This window comes from Beta vulgaris, chromosome 7, assembly GCF_026745355.1.
Source record: "Beta vulgaris subsp. vulgaris cultivar EL10 chromosome 7, EL10.2, whole genome shotgun sequence".
Lineage (NCBI taxonomy): Eukaryota > Viridiplantae > Streptophyta > Magnoliopsida > Caryophyllales > Amaranthaceae > Beta > Beta vulgaris.
This window is the reverse complement of record NC_079208.1, coordinates 4,228,988-4,246,491: the sequence shown is the minus strand read 5'-3', so window position 1 is coordinate 4,246,491 and position 17,504 is coordinate 4,228,988. Positions and strand designations below refer to the sequence as shown.

Here is a 17,504-nt window from a genome sequence, read left to right as displayed (position 1 = left end):
CAATTACAGTTATAAAAAAAAAAAGCTTTGATAAAGTAACTTATGTAATATTCAAATAAGGTCGATGCACTTTAACTTTTGATAAAGAAACTAAACAAAGGATAATGAAAGTTGAAGACTGATTTACAGCAAGTCGTATTCCATTTATAATATATTCCTTTGAGCTAATTCATAAACACGATCTCACCAAGAAACGAGTTCTTTTGATTGAACGGATAATGGTTGGTTATGGCCAGCTAAATAAGTATCAACCTTTACTTCAGAAACAAAGGAACAAGTTAATTGCGAATCGTCGTCGCTGCTAACCTACCTTCAGGTGGCTGTTACTAAACGCTACCAGTCACCTTGTGATTTCAATCGCTATATAGTTTATCCCTAAACAGTACTAACATTTTGCGTCTTTGCAGCTTTGGTAATTTGGAAGAAACCAAACCTTAACAAGATAAAGAGCACCCAAAGGCCTGAAATGGAAGGTATGTAATATTCAAGACCGGGCATCCGACTAATTTGCAGGCCAAGCTACAAAGATGTGTATGTGTAATATAGGAGCAAGATTTCACAAATTACAGAAAAAAAATATTTCTACTCGTTACCAAATGATAAACTTATTTCAGAGAATTTACAAACAATACATAGAGGTTTATTTTCCTCAATCGCTCTGCTATCACTTGAATATAAATACAAAAGCTAGCAACAGATGATAGCTGTTTTGGAATAATTGTCCCATCGATTTGCATAATAGTCTAAGTTACAACGTGATAACTCAATCCCAATGGTATGCTAATCAGTACTATTAAGGATCCAAAGATGTGGATAACTGCGCCAAAAAGAATCGTCAATCTTTCCATAACTGTATGTAAGTTTTGTATAAAGTTCGATCTACTGCTTCACCATAAAAGAACTTTTACAACTGCATCCACCTACAGCGCTCGGATTCTCGATGACCTGCATATTCACCACATTCAGCTTCCCAAAACATTACAACAGAGCCCAAGAGTAGACAAGTGGATCCACACAAGCACAACACACATACAAAATTGGGATAGCAATAATCATCTTAAACAAACTAGTATGGGAAAATAGAAAAGTTAAGGATGATCAAGTTCAGAAAGCTTCTATAGCAACTTAAGAGTTTCCAAATTACTGACAATCTTGCTACCCCAAAAGAAAAATCACACTGATGGGCAACAGCAGTGTCCAGAAAAATTTCAAGGTCGATACTGGTAGCACATGGGAAGAAAAGTTAATTTGTTCATTCTTTCTTAGTTTTGCAAGACTGGAAAAAAGAATTGAACAGGAAACAATGCCCGCCACCAACTGAAAAAGCAAGAACAAACCTTGTTCTTTTTCACATATTGAGGTGGACTACACATTAAGATAGAAACGAGATAGTGATATAACATCCTCACTTTCTGATTAGCACATAAAACTAAGCTCGTGTGACTTCTCAATGCTACAGCTTATGAAAATTACTATTGAATTATCTATTTATCGCTCAATTCTAGACAAATCATATACAAGTAAATTGGTAATACTAATTAACCTATTAACTTTGGCCTAATTCAGAAACTTCAGCATTACACGGCACAATAAACAAAAGGTGAATCGTACAAAGAACAAAAAAAAATACTCCCTCCGTTTTTTTAATAGATGTAACATTTGACTTTTCACACTTGTTGAGACACAAGTTTGACCCATAATATCTCTAACTATATAATCGTAAAAACTATAAAATTTAGAAATAATTGATTCTAATAATACAACCTTTCACCAATTAATTTTCAATAAACCAACCTTTCAATTATTTCTGAATAATGCAAACTTTATACCCTATTTAATTCAAGTGAGTCAAAATGACTTAAAAACGTATAAAACATTAACTCTTTACTATAGAAGTAGGGGCATGGGGGCAAGGGAAGGGAAAAATGGACGAACCGGGAAATGTGGCTTATGAACAAACTGATTATCAACACGTCAAAACCCATTTAAAGCAAATGCCACAAAGGGTTGCACTATACAAGAATAATTGAAAGGTTGACTTATTAAAAAATAATCGGTGAAAGGTTGTATTATTAGAATCAATTATTCCTAAAAAATCTATACTAATATATTAAAAGGCGTGCGTAAATCGGGATCGGTGCCACGTGGCGCTCTCCAATCTCCCTAGGGAGTTTTAGTTCATGTAATCCATGTACAATAAAAAAAATTAGAAATTGCATAGTATATGTTTTGATCCCGTGACCTCAAGTTCATGTACTAAAGTTTTAACCACTAGACCAAGTTGTATTTAGTGCTATTATATCAAAGTACAATATTAATAAATGAAAATTTCTTACCCGGGGCATAGCCCGGGCCTAATAACTATTTATATATTTGAAAAGTGTATACTGAAATGAATCCAACAAGATCCCACATGACTATATTTTTTCGTATATATAAATAACAATTAATGGTCAAAGTGAATTGTATAAATAGTGTTAAAAGTCAACATGTTACACCTAAAAAAGAAAGCAGGGAGTACAAAACTTATTTTGCCACTTCCACCAAACTGACATGGCACAATGGACAGCACGTTTTATTGATTGGATAAATAGATCTGGGAGGAACCTCTAGGTCCTTGCAGACTGCGGTAACAGACTTCTTACAAAATGTAGCAAAGAAAAACTCTCAGGTCGATAATAATCCTCCAATTACTCATGTCTCATTTTATTAACAGCATTAATCTTAAGGAAGCATAAACAGGAACAGTAGCATAGGCAAGTAACGAACACAACATCATTTTCAAAATAACAATGACAATGATTACTGTCTGAGACGTCCCAAAAAATAGGAAATGAGGTCATATTTTTAAGATGAAGTGACTATTCATCACAAAAGAGCCACATCAACATAATCCTCGAATTTTCTAAATCATATACACATCGAACATGATCTCACATTTGATCCTCATGATAGTCAAGTCCACAAAACCCCACCTTATTAATACATCAACAAAGAATTCGATTAAGCAACTCCAGTCACCAATCTCCACAGAATGTTTAGTATAGACATAGTTAACTACGCCAAGAGCCAGGGGATGTTAAAAAACCCACTATCATCGTGTCTTTTAAATGTTAATGGTATCTTCTAGTTTCTTTTTCTTTATTTTTGTTGTTATAATCAAGCAACAGTGCAACACGTGCAATATGTTACTCGGACTCTAGTCTCGTGTGAGACACGGGGATGTTTCTGAGTGTCTGGCTCAGCTATCTTGCAAAAAAGTGACATGACTTTGAAGTGTAAAAGTGCACACCCATGACTTTGAAATGTAAAAAGTGCACACCCATGTTAAGATGTCAAGAATTTGACACAGGTACTTGAAGTCAATTGAATAGTCCAAGACAACCCCTTGTAGAAGTGTCGTCGCTTGCAGATCTAATAGAATCAACCTGAAATTTTCTGGTGAAATTTGGTAAACAAGCTTCCTAGCGAATATTAGTGTGTAAATTATGCCTATTAATCAAAGACTTGCAGTCTTGGATAAATAATACCCTCAGTGTCCCTTAATGATTTTCACACTTCCTTTTTTTGGGTTTTCAAATCACAGTTCCTTTTATGGATGTCCCAAAGTGTTTCTAGAAAAAAATATTGGGTTATAGACACCTACAGTCATTTTCTAAAGTACCCTCATGAACACAAAACTCAATCAATGTTTTTGCTATCCCACCCTAAGAATGTCAACCCCCCCCCCCCCTCCCTCACTGTCCATTTTTCTTCATAGAACTATCACATGCCACACCCCTTATTTTTAAAAATGACAGAGGGAGTAATCATTACTCATTTAATAGAAAACATGTTCAATATTGTAGATTACAATGATACTGGTATACTGAATACTCCCTCCATCCCATAAAAAAAAACATCCAGATTCCTTTTTTGAGATGTCACAATATTAGTGTCACTAGCTCAGAATTGAATATAAGTTGCTACAACAAACCTATAAACCCTTACTTTGTCTTCACATGACTCGATATAAACCATAAGATTCGAAATAGAGTAGGGTAGTTTTGGAATGTGATATAAATAATGACAAGTCCATGTAATTTTCTGAAGTTTTTGAAAAATTGAAAGGACTCTTTTACTAAGACAAAGGGAGTAAAAAGTAAGCATTTCAAATTCAGAAATTTTTGTAGCCACAAGGAAAAAAGGGAAACTATGTTTCGGCAAAAATTAATAATAGATCTAGAAACAAACAAAACCACTCCAAATCCTGCCATTCTTAACATTATCAGAAGTTAAAGAGTCTAGAACTTTGGAAGCATCCAACTGAACCAAATTTCACCTGAATTCAATCAACAACGATCTGTAACTTTTATGGAAATATATTAACCGTCGAAAACATTAGCTCTTACTGTCAAAAGGGATGACCAGACAAACCCAGCAGAACGCAACTTGATACACAGTAAACATGCTTAGACTAAATCCTAGTTTTACTTCCTCATTAACCAGACCATTCTTTTCCGTTCTACTTATAAGAATGCAGAGTTTGTTAAGAGTTTTCTTATGAGGTCCTGACTCCTGACAATTCTTTTGACCTTATAAGAATGCAGAGTACGTTAAGAGTTTTCTCATGAGGTCCCAAGGCTATTGCAGCAGCAACTATCGCAAATTATATTGAAGCTCGAAACTTACAGTGAACGTTATAGCCAAGGAACCAATAAAGCTAAAATTTACTAGAAAATGGGATCACATAGCGATTTTACAGGGAAATTATGCAATCTACAGTTCATGAAATACATTAGTGCAAACCTTCGCAAGCAAAGACAACTGACCTGGAAAGCTGAACGAATAAGCTCCTCAACATAATCAACACTCGAACCTTTCACAAAGTCGTAAGAAATTTTGTCGACCACTAGTTTGACTCCATCCTTTTCAAAAATTCTACAAAACAAAAAAAATTGCGCATAAGAATACAAACATCAAGTGTATAATACTAGCTAATTACTCACCAGACAACCTTATTCTAGACTAAACAAATGAATACATAGATGAGATCATAGGCATGTAAATTATAATAAAGGTAACGACATAAAAAATCACCAAACACAAAAAATACTAGATACAAAGACATGTAGAATAAGCAATAGCCATTCTACTGAACAAAAGAAAAGGGGGGGGGGGGGGGGGGGGACACTCCACTACCTGTCATCGTTGTTATTCTTATCATCCAGTGCAAAGGCATATTGGAACCCAGAACATCCACCAGCTTCTACACTAAGGCGAAGCATCTTATTCGCATTTTCACTAGCTTGCAATTCTTTCATCCTCTGAAATGCATCTCTCTTAAAGTCAGTCAAAATGTCCATAAAATATTATAGCGTTCCACTAAATAGCATAACATGAACTATTTACAGCCTCAATCAACACACTAGCTCTTCAATGGCACATAATCTTAAATCTACTTCATAGCAACAATTAGACCCCCAACCCCAACGAAAAATAGAAGGGTGATCGATACAATAGGAATTTCTTGCCTCTGTTTCTACCATCTAAGGAGGCTGTGGTCTTGTGCAGGTTCAAGAGTTCCTATTCTTTGGATATGTATGCTATGCATTGCTAGGAATTTTAATGAGCATGCTTATCAATGAAGTAGGGACTAGAGGCACTTAATATGAAATCAAAATCTGCTTAAAAGTTTCTCCTGTTTATTCTGCTATGAGCATGCTGAAAAGTAACAAATAGTTATCCTAGTTAGATCTTGAGATAAACAACCAATCTCGATGGAAAGAATCTTGATGGCTATTCTTTAATCCTGTACATAGACAATGAGATTCAACTTTTTTACTGCACATTTTAAGGATGTTTTCTTTCACTCAGCTAAGTTAAGTTTGAATAACCATCGCGATCAGTGAAGGCAAAAAAGTTGCTGCTTAATACATTTCATATATAATTGAAGAAACCAAAAAATAAGATTGCATAGGTGCAAACATATGGGTTGACGATATGGTTGGTTTGCCCTCAAAATAAACTTGTCAATAGAACAGAGTGCAGTTTTATAAGGGATTGCTGTTTTATTAGGGAGTACCTTACTAGAAAAAACTTTGATGAACCATCTATTACACACATAAGAATTGTATTACTAATGCCTCCTCTGTCATCCTTATCAACGGACGAAAAACTTCCCCCTTCCTCCACTCTAGAGGGAGAAGACAAGGGGACCCCATGTCTCTTAAATCTTTGCCCTTTGTATGGATTACCCTTCTAGCCTAATCCATGCTTTCATCATCCACTTTAACGAAGAGGAGATCTTGTGCAACGGTAGATAAGAATTTGGACATTCTTGTTCCCCACCCTAAAAGGCAAAACACCATCTCATTTTCTCTAAAGACTTCTCTAGACCATAGAAATCTTTTCTAGGAAACTCTGAAGATCCAAGCCTCTCCTTGGGCCTTGACCTTGACTTTGGCCTTGACCCCATCTCCTATAAGAAACCCAAAAGGAAGGATTTGAAAAATAAAGTTTCTCTCAATGCAATTCTGAGTTACTTCCTCTGTTTTTTTATAGATGCTACATTTCCCTTATATGGAAATGTCATAATAGATGCTACATACCATAAATGGATCTCTTTTCACCATGAAGATCTTCAAAAACTATTAATAAGTTGGTGGTCCTCCACCTTCTCCTTTAAAATACCCATATTTTTTCCTTAACAAATGTTTTTCTATTCAAAAAGTGGTGGTTCCCTACTTTCTCTCTCTACCTTTCTTAAAAACCCCCACTTTCTCTATGTAGCATGTATAAGAAAACGGAGGAAGTATCATTTAAAATGCATGTTTTTCCTTTAAACAACCCACAAAGTGCTAGAAGCTACAATATCCAATTTTCTATAGGGTGAAAATAAAGGGTAAAAGAACATCCATCTTATTCCAAGGACACTATTCATCTTGTTGAGGGGAGGGAGGTCTAGGAGTGCGTGATTGTGCGTCTTCTGAAAATCCTTGATCGCTAAGTTAGGTTGGAAGCTTAACCAAGGTCATCCAAACCTTGCCCATAAGTGCATTAATACAAAAACACCAAGTCAAAGGTGATTAACCCCCTTGCTAAGAGCTCAATTCATGGAAAGAGATAGGTAGATTGGGAATTGTTGTTTAATAATGTTCCAATGGATTGTGGGTGATGGGGGAAATTTTCCGGTAGGGCCAGTAGATGAAGCGAGTGGGAGAAGAAGATTCCGTGCTAAAAGACTTCATTAGCAACCACACATGGAAATCTGATGATTTAAGCATCATCCTCCCTGAACTTATCGAAGACAAAAAACACTTATATCCCAGCCTCCTGTAGGGATTCCCTCATTTGCTTCAAAGAAAACTTCTCGCATCCAAGCCTGTTCTACCGACTTTAGAGGACGGGATAGAAGGACCTAAGATAACTATGAGAAGTCATGTCTCTTCCCAAGTTATCTTCTAGATTCTTACCTTGTGGAATTTGGCAAAAACCATTTCTCTCAAAATATTTCTCCTTCAAAAACTTATTTGAAGTGGACATAAGGGTTGGAGCTATTTAGAATTGTCAGATAGGAAAACGGTTAAGAGCTTGAGTTGGAATATTTTTTTCCTTTTCGAACTTTAAAATTCTTAACAGCCCATATCATGATGCACTGCAAGAAAGATTCTTATAAAACCTCTAGACATACCAAGTTTCTGGTGATTGAGTCTGCTTGAAAAAGACAACTAGCATCTAAACATTCCTACACTAAAGATTACAAAAATCAGGCATCCTCATTACTATACACTAGTACACAGCGCTTAGTTGCTAGAATTTTCCAAACAACAGTGCATACTTACTAAGTAAGGATCGAAATCTGATTCAAAATCATGTCAGGGCTTGTATACAGCAGGCAACTTCTTTTTGGGGAAATATTTCTTATTTCTCTAAACGTGCAAGATGGGTGCCTCTCTCTTGTTCTACTTTTCTCCATCCCCCTCACACCAATGCCGATTATAAACTGCCCCCTTCCCCTACCACCCTCAAAATTGGACGATTGGCATAATTATCTACTTCATCAAATCGATACCGAATATCAGTTCTGTAACATCCTTGTCAAATCCTCAAGAACCTTAATCCATACAAACATACAATCTTCAACAGTATCACATATCCAAAGTATACCAACTAAATCCAGACATTTAAAACCTAAAAACCAAATAAAAAAATCAGAGCTCCCAAATGCATCCCAAACATTCAACAGACTCAAATGCCTACAATTAACAAAACATCAACATACGTCATTTGTAGCAATAAACAAACATGCCCTAAGTTTCACCACTTAATAAATAAAAATTCGCTACCAAAATCTTCATCCCAAATGCCGTACAATTTAGTGAAAAACATTAAACTTAGCTAACTTCATACTAATTTTATCGCATAACAATAATCAAAGCTAAAAATTAGCACAAAAACATCTACTACTTACGAAATGAAAACAGGAGAATATCCAGTAAAGAAATTACTTTGAAGCTTCCTTGTCCACAAATTACTAATTTTCTCCAAAAAATGAGCACAACAAAATTGAATAATTGACAATATAAAGCAGAAATTGCAGCAAAAACTGAAAGTAGGAGAGAGAAAGCACCTTAACACAATTATCAGTTATATGAACGTCATCGGTTGATGAAGGAGAAGGAGAAGATGAAGAATATGGAAGCGCAGAAGAAGAAGAAAACGAAGCGAAAGAAGAAGACGAAGAGGAAGAAGAGAGAATTCTTTGATTATGGCGAATTCGAAGAGCGAAATTTGAAGAAAATCGAGATATGAATGATCTTGTTGCCATTTCTGTTTAATTGTCTTACCCCCTCTCTCTCGAGATTACAAGTCTATTCTATTTAACAAAACAACTTGAATGAATAGGATTTAGAGTAACTTAACTCATTTACTGAAAATCATATAATATTAGTCAGTTTTTATTTGAGAATCAGTTTTTGTTTAATATAATCATCTTTTATATAGTCGATTTTTATATGATATAGTAAAATTTTTTATGTATTCAACTTTACTGTGATATAATTGAGTTTTATTCATATTAGAGAAACAGTTTTTGTGTGACGAAGTCGTTTGCGTGCACGATAAATTATTGTGAACCCGATTTATCCAAGACATTTTGTCTATTTAATTCATTCTTATTTTTCATTAAAAATTTTTTTTGATAAAAGCAAGAGTAGGTTACTTATTTTGAGATTCATCTAAGCAGGGGGACAATATCAGCAATATGAACCCGATCCAGGCCAACTATATTAACATAAAAAAAACATATAGTTTACCAATTTCTTAAAAAAGTAGTTTACCAAAAACTTTCAAAAGGAACAAAAAAGTGAAATATATACTCTTATTTATGCGGGAAACTCTCACTATCTCTATGAAAAGGTACAAATTCATAACTATGCTGATACCACTTTTCATATACATGTATTAATATTAAGAATGGTTTAGTTGGTTACACTCACTACTACACTTAACTTAGAGTATTGAACTCTTTGAGTAAAAGCTTACCAAGTTGGGTAATTACTGTTGTATTTGAATTAGGGTTGCCAATAGGTCGAGTTTGAGCCGATCCATTTACTTAATATAGGTTGAAACTTGTTTAGTTAAACATGTTGAAATTCTCAATCCAATCCAACCTGATAAGATAAAGTTGACCTAAAATCAACTCTCCCATTTGTAGTATTTTATAATTTCTATTAACGGCAACTTGATTAGTAATTACTTAACACATTCTAAGAAATTTGAAATACAAAAAGCCTATACATAACAAGAAGACAAATACAACCTTTTATGGTTCATTTAACTTGGAAAATTTATTTTTTGGATGAAAATCAAACGGATTAGTGGCTCAACCCAATTCGAACTTGACCTATCTAAGTAAACGGGTCAGATGGGTTGGTTTTCCTTCAAATTTCAACCTAACGCAATCGAATTAGTTAAACGGGTTGACTTGGATCGACCCATTTCATTAAACGGGTTAAAAATTTTGACCCAACTAATTATTACCGGGTTGGATGCATCTTAGATTAGGTGCAGCTTGTATTGGTAAAATCCAGTCTATCTTTGCCAATTTTATTTTGATTTTTTTTTAACGTTGCTGAGAAGTGAGTGTGATTGATTTGTCGGTGTCAGCATGTTATCATTTATAGACACGTACATAAAATTTAATTAACCTTTAGCAAGTTGATGTTACTCAGTAGTCTTTTTATCAATTCTTGGTTATATTGGTTTCATATATTTATTAAAATGGTACCATTTTTTGAAAATTTTGTATTAATATTAAGAAGTGGTAATTAAATTTAATCCCATATAGGAGAGATTTTTTGTTTGGTATTGGAAATGTAATAAGGTTGCGCATGAGTTTGCTAAATGATTTTTTCTTTCCGTTCCCTCTCCTCTTCCATATGCTCCTCCACTCTCATTGCAATATTACTTCACAGGTAAGGCTCTACCCATCTTATCAATTCTTGTTTTTGGATTTGCGAATATTATGAATTTTATTACTACTTTCAGATTCGAGCAATTGATGTGTTTTTGTTTGGTTGTTGGGCATTAGAAAATCAGAGATCATAAATCTTCAATAAGTCGAAATTTGATTCTAAAATTCAAGACTTTTTAATCCAATCTCCAATTATATAGTACTTCAATTAGTTAAAGTTGCTCATTGTGAATTGCTATATGAGAGATTAAAGATATGCTGATATGGGTAGTGGGAAATTAAGGTGTAAATGGAAGAAAAAAAAAGTTGGGAGTTTTTGATGAGGTAAAAACAAGAATTGAAGGCAAGGAGGTTTCTTCTATAGGCTACAAAAACAACTTCACCAGAGGTTTGGATTGGGGAATGGGGATGTAGTGTAATTATGATTTTCTGGGTAGATTTGTGTTTCTGGTGTCCATCTGCTATAATATACAAGTTGTTTATAAAAGAATTTGTCCTCTACATTTTTAGGACTCCTTTGCTGATGTGATCCTTTCTTATTGAAGAACATTTAGTTATTGATACAACCTAGGTTGCACATAGACGGATACGAGTACGGGTGCGGATTCGTGTACGGGACAGAAAACGGCAAGATTTTGAAATTTTCGGAAAGGGTACACGTAACCATACAGGATACATACCGTATCGGGTGCGGGTACGGGTACATGACCTAGAAGAATTATCCATGATAAATACTCCCTCCGTCCGAAAATATAGTTCCCATGTAAATTTTGGTGGAAAATTCTGGAAGATAATGTAGCATTGGTGGGGTAGTATAAGATATTGGGAAGGGATTATCACAATGACGTTGCTTTCATGTTTTTTACAAACTTAACGATGTTTAAATTCTACAAAATTTTAGGTGTTGCATTTTGCCTTTCTTTGTTTTTGCTGTATTTAGCACACCTCTTTGCATTAAACCTCTAAGAGGTGACCATGTTCTGGAAATTTCATCTTGTAAGTTCTTTATGAATTTAAATACTACAAAATTGCATTTTAAGGCAAATGGGATTTTTTTGGGTGAAATTCCTAGGTATCCATCACGACAACAATGACTAATTCCCTCGTTCCAGGTGCTCCACTTAAGAGTAAAGAGTTGGCCAAGAAACTATTTCATGTCCATAAGGTTGGGGATTGAATCCCCGACCAATTGGTTGAGGGACAAAGTGAACAACCACTATGCTAAAAACCACTTGATTGGCAAATAAGATATGCAGGGTGAGCAACTGTACACGATCCCGAAAAATATACAAAATATAGGGGCCCAAATTTTGGCTTAAATAATTTTAAATTGGGCCCAAAATTACCTTTAGTTAATCCGTCTATTCACCTTCACTACCTGGAATAACGCTGGCTTCAATTTCCCAAAACTCCATTAATGAATCATTGAATTCTCCCAAACTCATCCTCTCTGCCTCTTTAATTTCTACTCCAATTTTTAGCAACTTTCAATTTGGCAATTTCCAAAACTTGAGCAATCGAACTCCATTGTGAATCCTCCTGTTCTCCATATCTTTCTATTCTACAAAAATTTCAGATCTTTCTCCATTACTCTATAAAGTTAGGTTTATTGGGTTCTGAATTATCTTTGAATTTGGGGAAATTTTCCCAATTTTTCGGATTAACATTAAATTAGAAACATAGTCTCCAGAAGTGGGTTCTTGAGTGGCGAAGAAAAATTATAGTCTGAATTCATCAGGTATGATTCATATGAATATAAGATGTAAAAGTTTTTTCCCCCTAATTTTTTAATGTAATTAAATAATAGATATTATATTTTCTGGTTTTTGTATGTGAAACTAGTTATTAGGCCCCGGATATTCCCCGGGTAAGCAAAAAATTTCATTTAACACTAACAAGACTTTAGTATATGTACTTGAGGTCTCGGGATCAAACCCTGATACAAGTTGACTTTTTTTATCTGCCTGTCAATTTATGGCAAACTACTTAGGCAACATAAGTTGCTCCAAGATTATTATCTTTTTTCTGCCTGTCAATTTATGGCAAACTATTTAGGCAACGTAAGTTGCTCCAAGATTTTTTTTTTTTTGGGCAATGATTGATGGTTAAGTGGATATCACGAGGATTAGATAATCTAATGAGACATTTGAACCTGTAAAATAAATTTTAGAACTAAGAAGGAAAACTGCTAAGATGTCATCATAATCTGAATTGTATAGTAGTGTTGTAAACTTGTACCTTGCAATGTCTAGAATTAAATTATAGCACATTTGGTGGAGGGTAATCAATTTTTGTGGATCATGTAGGTATTGTACCTATTGTGTTTTGAATATCTATGTCGCCACTGAGGCGACTCGATAGGTTATTTAGAGGCTGCACGAGAGGGTTATGTTAATAGTAGTATTGGTTATTGATTGAGATATGGTCGGTGGTGACCGTTGTCTGCACCATATAACATATAAGATATAAAGAAGTTTGGGATATTTTTCCCTCTAACTTCTCTCTAGAACTATTCGATGTATTTCCACTGAGAATGTTTTATATCTATGACATAAAACTTAGCTTCCGTTAGCGTTTTTTGTAATTTGGGTAAAATGAGGTTTTTTTAACCAGCATAGTATCTTGGAGTCTATCATTGCTTGACTCAGAATTGGAATCTATATTTGATCAAAGTTTATTCGTGGTGAGCTCCTTTTCTTTGTAATTTAGAACATGATAAAACACTTTGGTTCAGTTTTGCAGCAAGGTGAATATGGTAGAAGCATTTATCTTTGTCTTCTATTTTTTTTACTGTGCCATCTCTCTTAATGCATGGAGTTTTTCTGTCTTCTTGATGATTGTTGCTAGTATGTTTTTGGCTTCACGGAGTTCTTAAAACTTTTGAATCCTGCCTCACTCTTTGGTCCTTGGTCAGGGAGTATCAAGGAGGATCTGTCTTCATCGCTTGTCCCTGTAATCTGTTATCATGCTGTATGATAATTGATATAGTAGTATAACATATATGTGTCCATCCTGCAGTAAGTTTGTCACCAGATGAGTCTGTATGCTACAGACAAGGCACCTAATTATTATTCTCAACTCTCAATCATTTGCACAATATATGATATTGTTGTGGCAGAAAAACCTATAGAAATCCTTGACATGCACTGCTATGATATTATTCTCAAGTCTCAATCATATTGTTGGGCATCCGGGTGTGTAACACGAGGAATTATGCTTCAGAAGCAATTATCCTTTTATCTTCAGCAATTTTGAGGGGGTGCAAGGCCATTTTCTGAGGGTGGATTATTATCAAGGTCATTGTATCTTAGGGTCGTGTCATCTTTTTTGGGCATACTTCTCTTTGATTCCTGTGCTTCTCCCCATATGTTCTCTCTTATCCGATCACATGTACCTTTTTTAGTTTATCTTCCTCATTAGCCTTGGACCATGTTTTTCCTAATTTGTTTAGCTTTAGCAAGTATTCACTAAACTTCCTCCAACTATGTGGCTCATGTGGGTGTATCAACTTCCTTTATTTGATTATGGTTTTTTCATGGCCAGAAAGTGTAGTTTCAGACTTTCAGTGTTGGTCGTAAGTGTATTTTTATCTGTAAGTGGCAAAGGTATTTGTTGGTGCAGTAATCAGTTTCCAGTTTTGTTGTTTTATTACCTGAGATGTTAGAGCATAAATTTTATATTGTACATTTGTACATCACTAATTAATCTTATACTTTGTCATATAGATTGACTATATTCATTTCTCTGTTTCAAAATCTTTTAGTTTGTTGGTATGATTCTAGTTATAAGATAATCGTACTGTAAGAAAGAAGAAGATAGTTGTAAATTACCCCTCTCTTTGTTCTGTAGAAAACGGTATAACCTAAGTCATAATATCATATAAACCACGAAAAAAAGTTTCTAGTCATACTGGTCTCAGCAGGTTCGAGTCGATGAATTGTGATTGGCAGGTCTTCTTTGTCGAAGACCAGATTTTATTTGGTTTGGTCACTTCAGTATCCATTCAAATGGGGCTATAGTTTAGTAGTTTTGTATAGTTATGTATAAACTTCTATTTGAGTTCTGCCATTAATTTTGATAGATAACAATGAGGTTGATAATTTGGTTCCTTTATATGAAAAACTTCTCAGAAAAGGATATGCTAGCTGACGATTCCAACAATGACGAGAAGTGCAGAACTAGAAGGCTAGAGATCACTGACAAAAACAAGGGTTTTATAGAGCTGCTGCGTCAGCTGACAGTTTGTGACTCAGTCTCAGACAAGGAATTTGAGGATAGATTCCGAGAGCTTGCCTGCGAGGGGGATGACCATGTTATCTGTGTAGTAGAAGAGAACGAGACAGGAAAGATTATAGCAACCGGAAGTGTATTTATCGAGAAGAAATTTATCAGGAAGTGTGGTAAGGTTGGCCATATCGAAGATGTGGTTGTGGATGCTAATGCACGAGGGATGCAGTTGGGTAAGAAAATTATAGAGTTCCTCACTGAACATGCACGGTCAATGGGATGCTACAAGGTTATTCTTGACTGTTCAGCTGAGAACAGAGTGTTCTATGAGAAGTGTGGATTCAAGGAGAAGGAAATTCAGATGGTCAAGTATTTCCCTTAGTGTGAGGATCCTTGCAATAGCATGCTTCTGGCATATTTGTATGATTTAGTTGTAATTTAATGGCAGAGTTCACTATGTTTTTTTTAGTGTAAAGAGAGCGACAAGGGCAAATGATATAGAGGGGATTCGATCTGAAATCTTGGGCACCACAGAGTTTCACTACACTATGTCAACAGGTTGTACTTCACCTATTGGAAGGGAGATTTCATGATCACAACTTTTTGGTATGTTTAAATGCTAAAGATCAAAGTTGGATTAAGTTTACTCGATTATATTTTGTAGAGAACCTTGAGTTTAATAATGGCTGAATTGCCAAAATGGGTTCTTTCAAGTATTACAAATTCTAACTATGCGAAGTACCAATGAGTATTGTGTGTGTCATACATTCATACGCATGCTACGTCGACGTGTTTGATAAGAATTCTAGCCTAAAGTCGGTAAACTCCATTGTACTGTTAATTTAGACTGATAGACTAACACTTTCGACTAAGCTAAGTGGGTCATTTGGTCACGTTATTTTTTTTTTTAAGTGAGGTGATTTTATATATTTTGAAACTTCCTTTTACACCCAAATGAGGGGACAAGTCCTTTGTAAGTCCCAATTACTGTTGCACTTTTAAGTCTTTAACTATATAATCCGTGAGTAATTGTTTTACCCCATTATTAACTTTTTATTACTCTTTAATCAAATGTCGATGCAAAATTATCCCTTAGTGATTATGAGTTTATGACATCTAAATTTTTTTATTAATAAAGATAAAATAACAAATTGTTTGTCATCGAACAATAACTCAATAAGGTGGAAGAAAAGTTTGACACTTTTGATAGTAGAATACATTCACTTAAACACTTCACCAAATATTCTACCTTTCCAATATCACCGTTTTTTTTAATATACATATTACCGGTTTTAGGAATTCATGAATGTACCAACATTGTTGGATTCAAATTGTGAATATCTCAAACAAATGTTATCAAAGTAAAAATTTTGTCTAACTTCAAATGCCCAAAATAGAGAATTTTCATTCTTCGAAGTATGTGTACTTTTCTCCTCCATGAGAAGAGAGCTTTGGTGGGATGCTAAGTGCTAACTACTAAGGGTGCTCCCTTCCACATTCTTCCACATGCATGATTCAAGTTCAAATCTCATTTCCCCTACTTCATCATCACTTCGAATTCGATTCTCATAAAGCATATAAATATATGTAAGATGGATTCCCTTGAACTTTTTGTTGAGCTACACTAAGGCTCCGTTTGGTAAGGCGTAAAACATTTTCCCGGAAAATTGTTTTTCTCTATTTTCATTTTTACATTGTTTGGTTGGTAAAAGAGTGTAAAACCATTTTCCCTTGGGGTAAAATTACTCTCCCAATGATGGAAAACCATTTTCCTTTCAAAATGAAGGGAAAACTATTTTCCTTATCTCTCTTATACACTCCTCTCACTACCTCCTTACTTTCCCTTTCATTTTCCTTTCATTTCATCATTTTTCTTACATCGAACCAAACAACGGAAAACTAATTTTGGAATTGTGTTTTCCATTGTAAATTGTTTTCCATGAAAATCATTTTACACTGAAAATGTTTTACGCCCTACCAAACGGAGCCTAAAAGAAAATGGGTAATATCGGATTTTAAGAAGGAAAACAAGCTCTTGAACGAAGAACTCTTGTTCTCATTGACACCTAGCTTGCAGCTTGCTAATTTAGTTCTCTTCTTTACACCCCTTGACGGCTTGACCCATATATGTTGGTTTTTACTCAACATTCTTGTCTCTAACCAAAGCCTCAAGTCCTCAACACATGTAAAATAACCTTAGGCCTTAGGTACACTCAAGGTTAAATTAGAATTTATAATGTTAATTAAAAGGAAGAAATTATATGAGGATATAATAGTATAGGCCGTCAAGTATTTTAAAATTTTAAAAATATACAAATGTATTTTATTAGAGCTTACTCTTACAGTCACGCTTTAATATAGAAGATACGTTAATTTTCTCATTGCTAGTCACATCTATTCTTTAAAATGTTCACATTTGCTTAGATGTGAATAAAAGTATTTAAGTCGAATCAAGACACAAATAAATAGTATATTCAAACTTACTCGACTTGGATAATAAGAACTTACACTTGAGCTTTTTCGAATACATATTTTCAAGTTCAATTTATCTTAAAACTCAATTTGAGTTTAGGAAGAAACATTTTCATAATTGAACTTATAATTGAGCTTCTCACCGGTATCCAATTAAGTTCTAGTATATGTAAATAAATTGGTTGAGATATATTACGAGCATCTTCACCCTAATCTCGATAAAAGTGATATTAAGTACTCCCTCCGTCCCAAAATATAGTTCCCATTTTCATTTTGGATGTCCCAAAATACAATTTCCATTTCCATATTAATTCCACATTTTCCCATAATTTGTCTAGAAAAACCATGT

At 34.6% G+C, this 17,504-nt stretch overlaps 2 protein-coding genes across 3 annotated transcripts; one reads left to right on the top strand and one right to left on the bottom strand.

Moving 5' to 3' along the window:
• Positions 1–563: 563 nt before the first annotated feature.
• LOC104898364 (iron-sulfur assembly protein IscA-like 2, mitochondrial) lies at positions 564–8,876 on the bottom strand. Its single transcript, XM_010685431.3, has 4 exons — positions 8,612–8,876; positions 5,182–5,306; positions 4,812–4,920; positions 564–945 (listed from the first exon to the last, which is right to left on the bottom strand). The coding sequence occupies exons 1-4, from the start codon at positions 8,807–8,809 to the stop codon at positions 880–882; spliced, it is 498 nt and encodes a 165-aa protein (XP_010683733.2). The 5' UTR covers positions 8,810–8,876; the 3' UTR covers positions 564–879.
• Positions 8,877–10,315: 1,439 nt separating this feature from the next.
• LOC104898363 (glucosamine 6-phosphate N-acetyltransferase) lies at positions 10,316–15,351 on the top strand. Of its 2 annotated transcripts, none has more exons than XM_010685430.4 (2): positions 10,316–10,457; positions 14,587–15,351. In XM_010685430.4, exon 2 carries the CDS (start codon positions 14,595–14,597, stop codon positions 15,063–15,065), a length of 471 nt encoding a protein of 156 aa, XP_010683732.2. In that variant the 5' UTR covers positions 10,316–10,457; positions 14,587–14,594; the 3' UTR covers positions 15,066–15,351. The 2 variants fall into 2 exon arrangements, with proteins under 2 accessions (XP_010683732.2, XP_048504442.1); XM_048648485.2 differs by lacking the exon at positions 10,316–10,457 and adding an exon at positions 11,739–12,194.
• Positions 15,352–17,504: the final 2,153 nt, after the last annotated feature.

Bases quoted from the DNA above. Each gene is read 5' to 3' on its own strand.
- LOC104898364 (XM_010685431.3), bottom strand. From the start codon at position 8,809: ATGGCAACAAGATCATTCATATCTCGATTTTCTTCAAATTTCGCTCTT. The intron at 5,307-8,611 runs GTGCTTTCTCTC...GATGCATTTCAG, and splicing joins TAACTGATAATTGTGTTAAG to AGGATGAAAGAATTGCAAGC. The intron at 4,921-5,181 runs GTAGTGGAGTGT...TTTGTTTTGTAG, and splicing joins AAGAATAACAACGATGACAG to AATTTTTGAAAAGGATGGAG.
- LOC104898363 (XM_010685430.4), top strand. From the start codon at position 14,595: ATGCTAGCTGACGATTCCAACAATGACGAGAAGTGCAGAACTAGAAGG.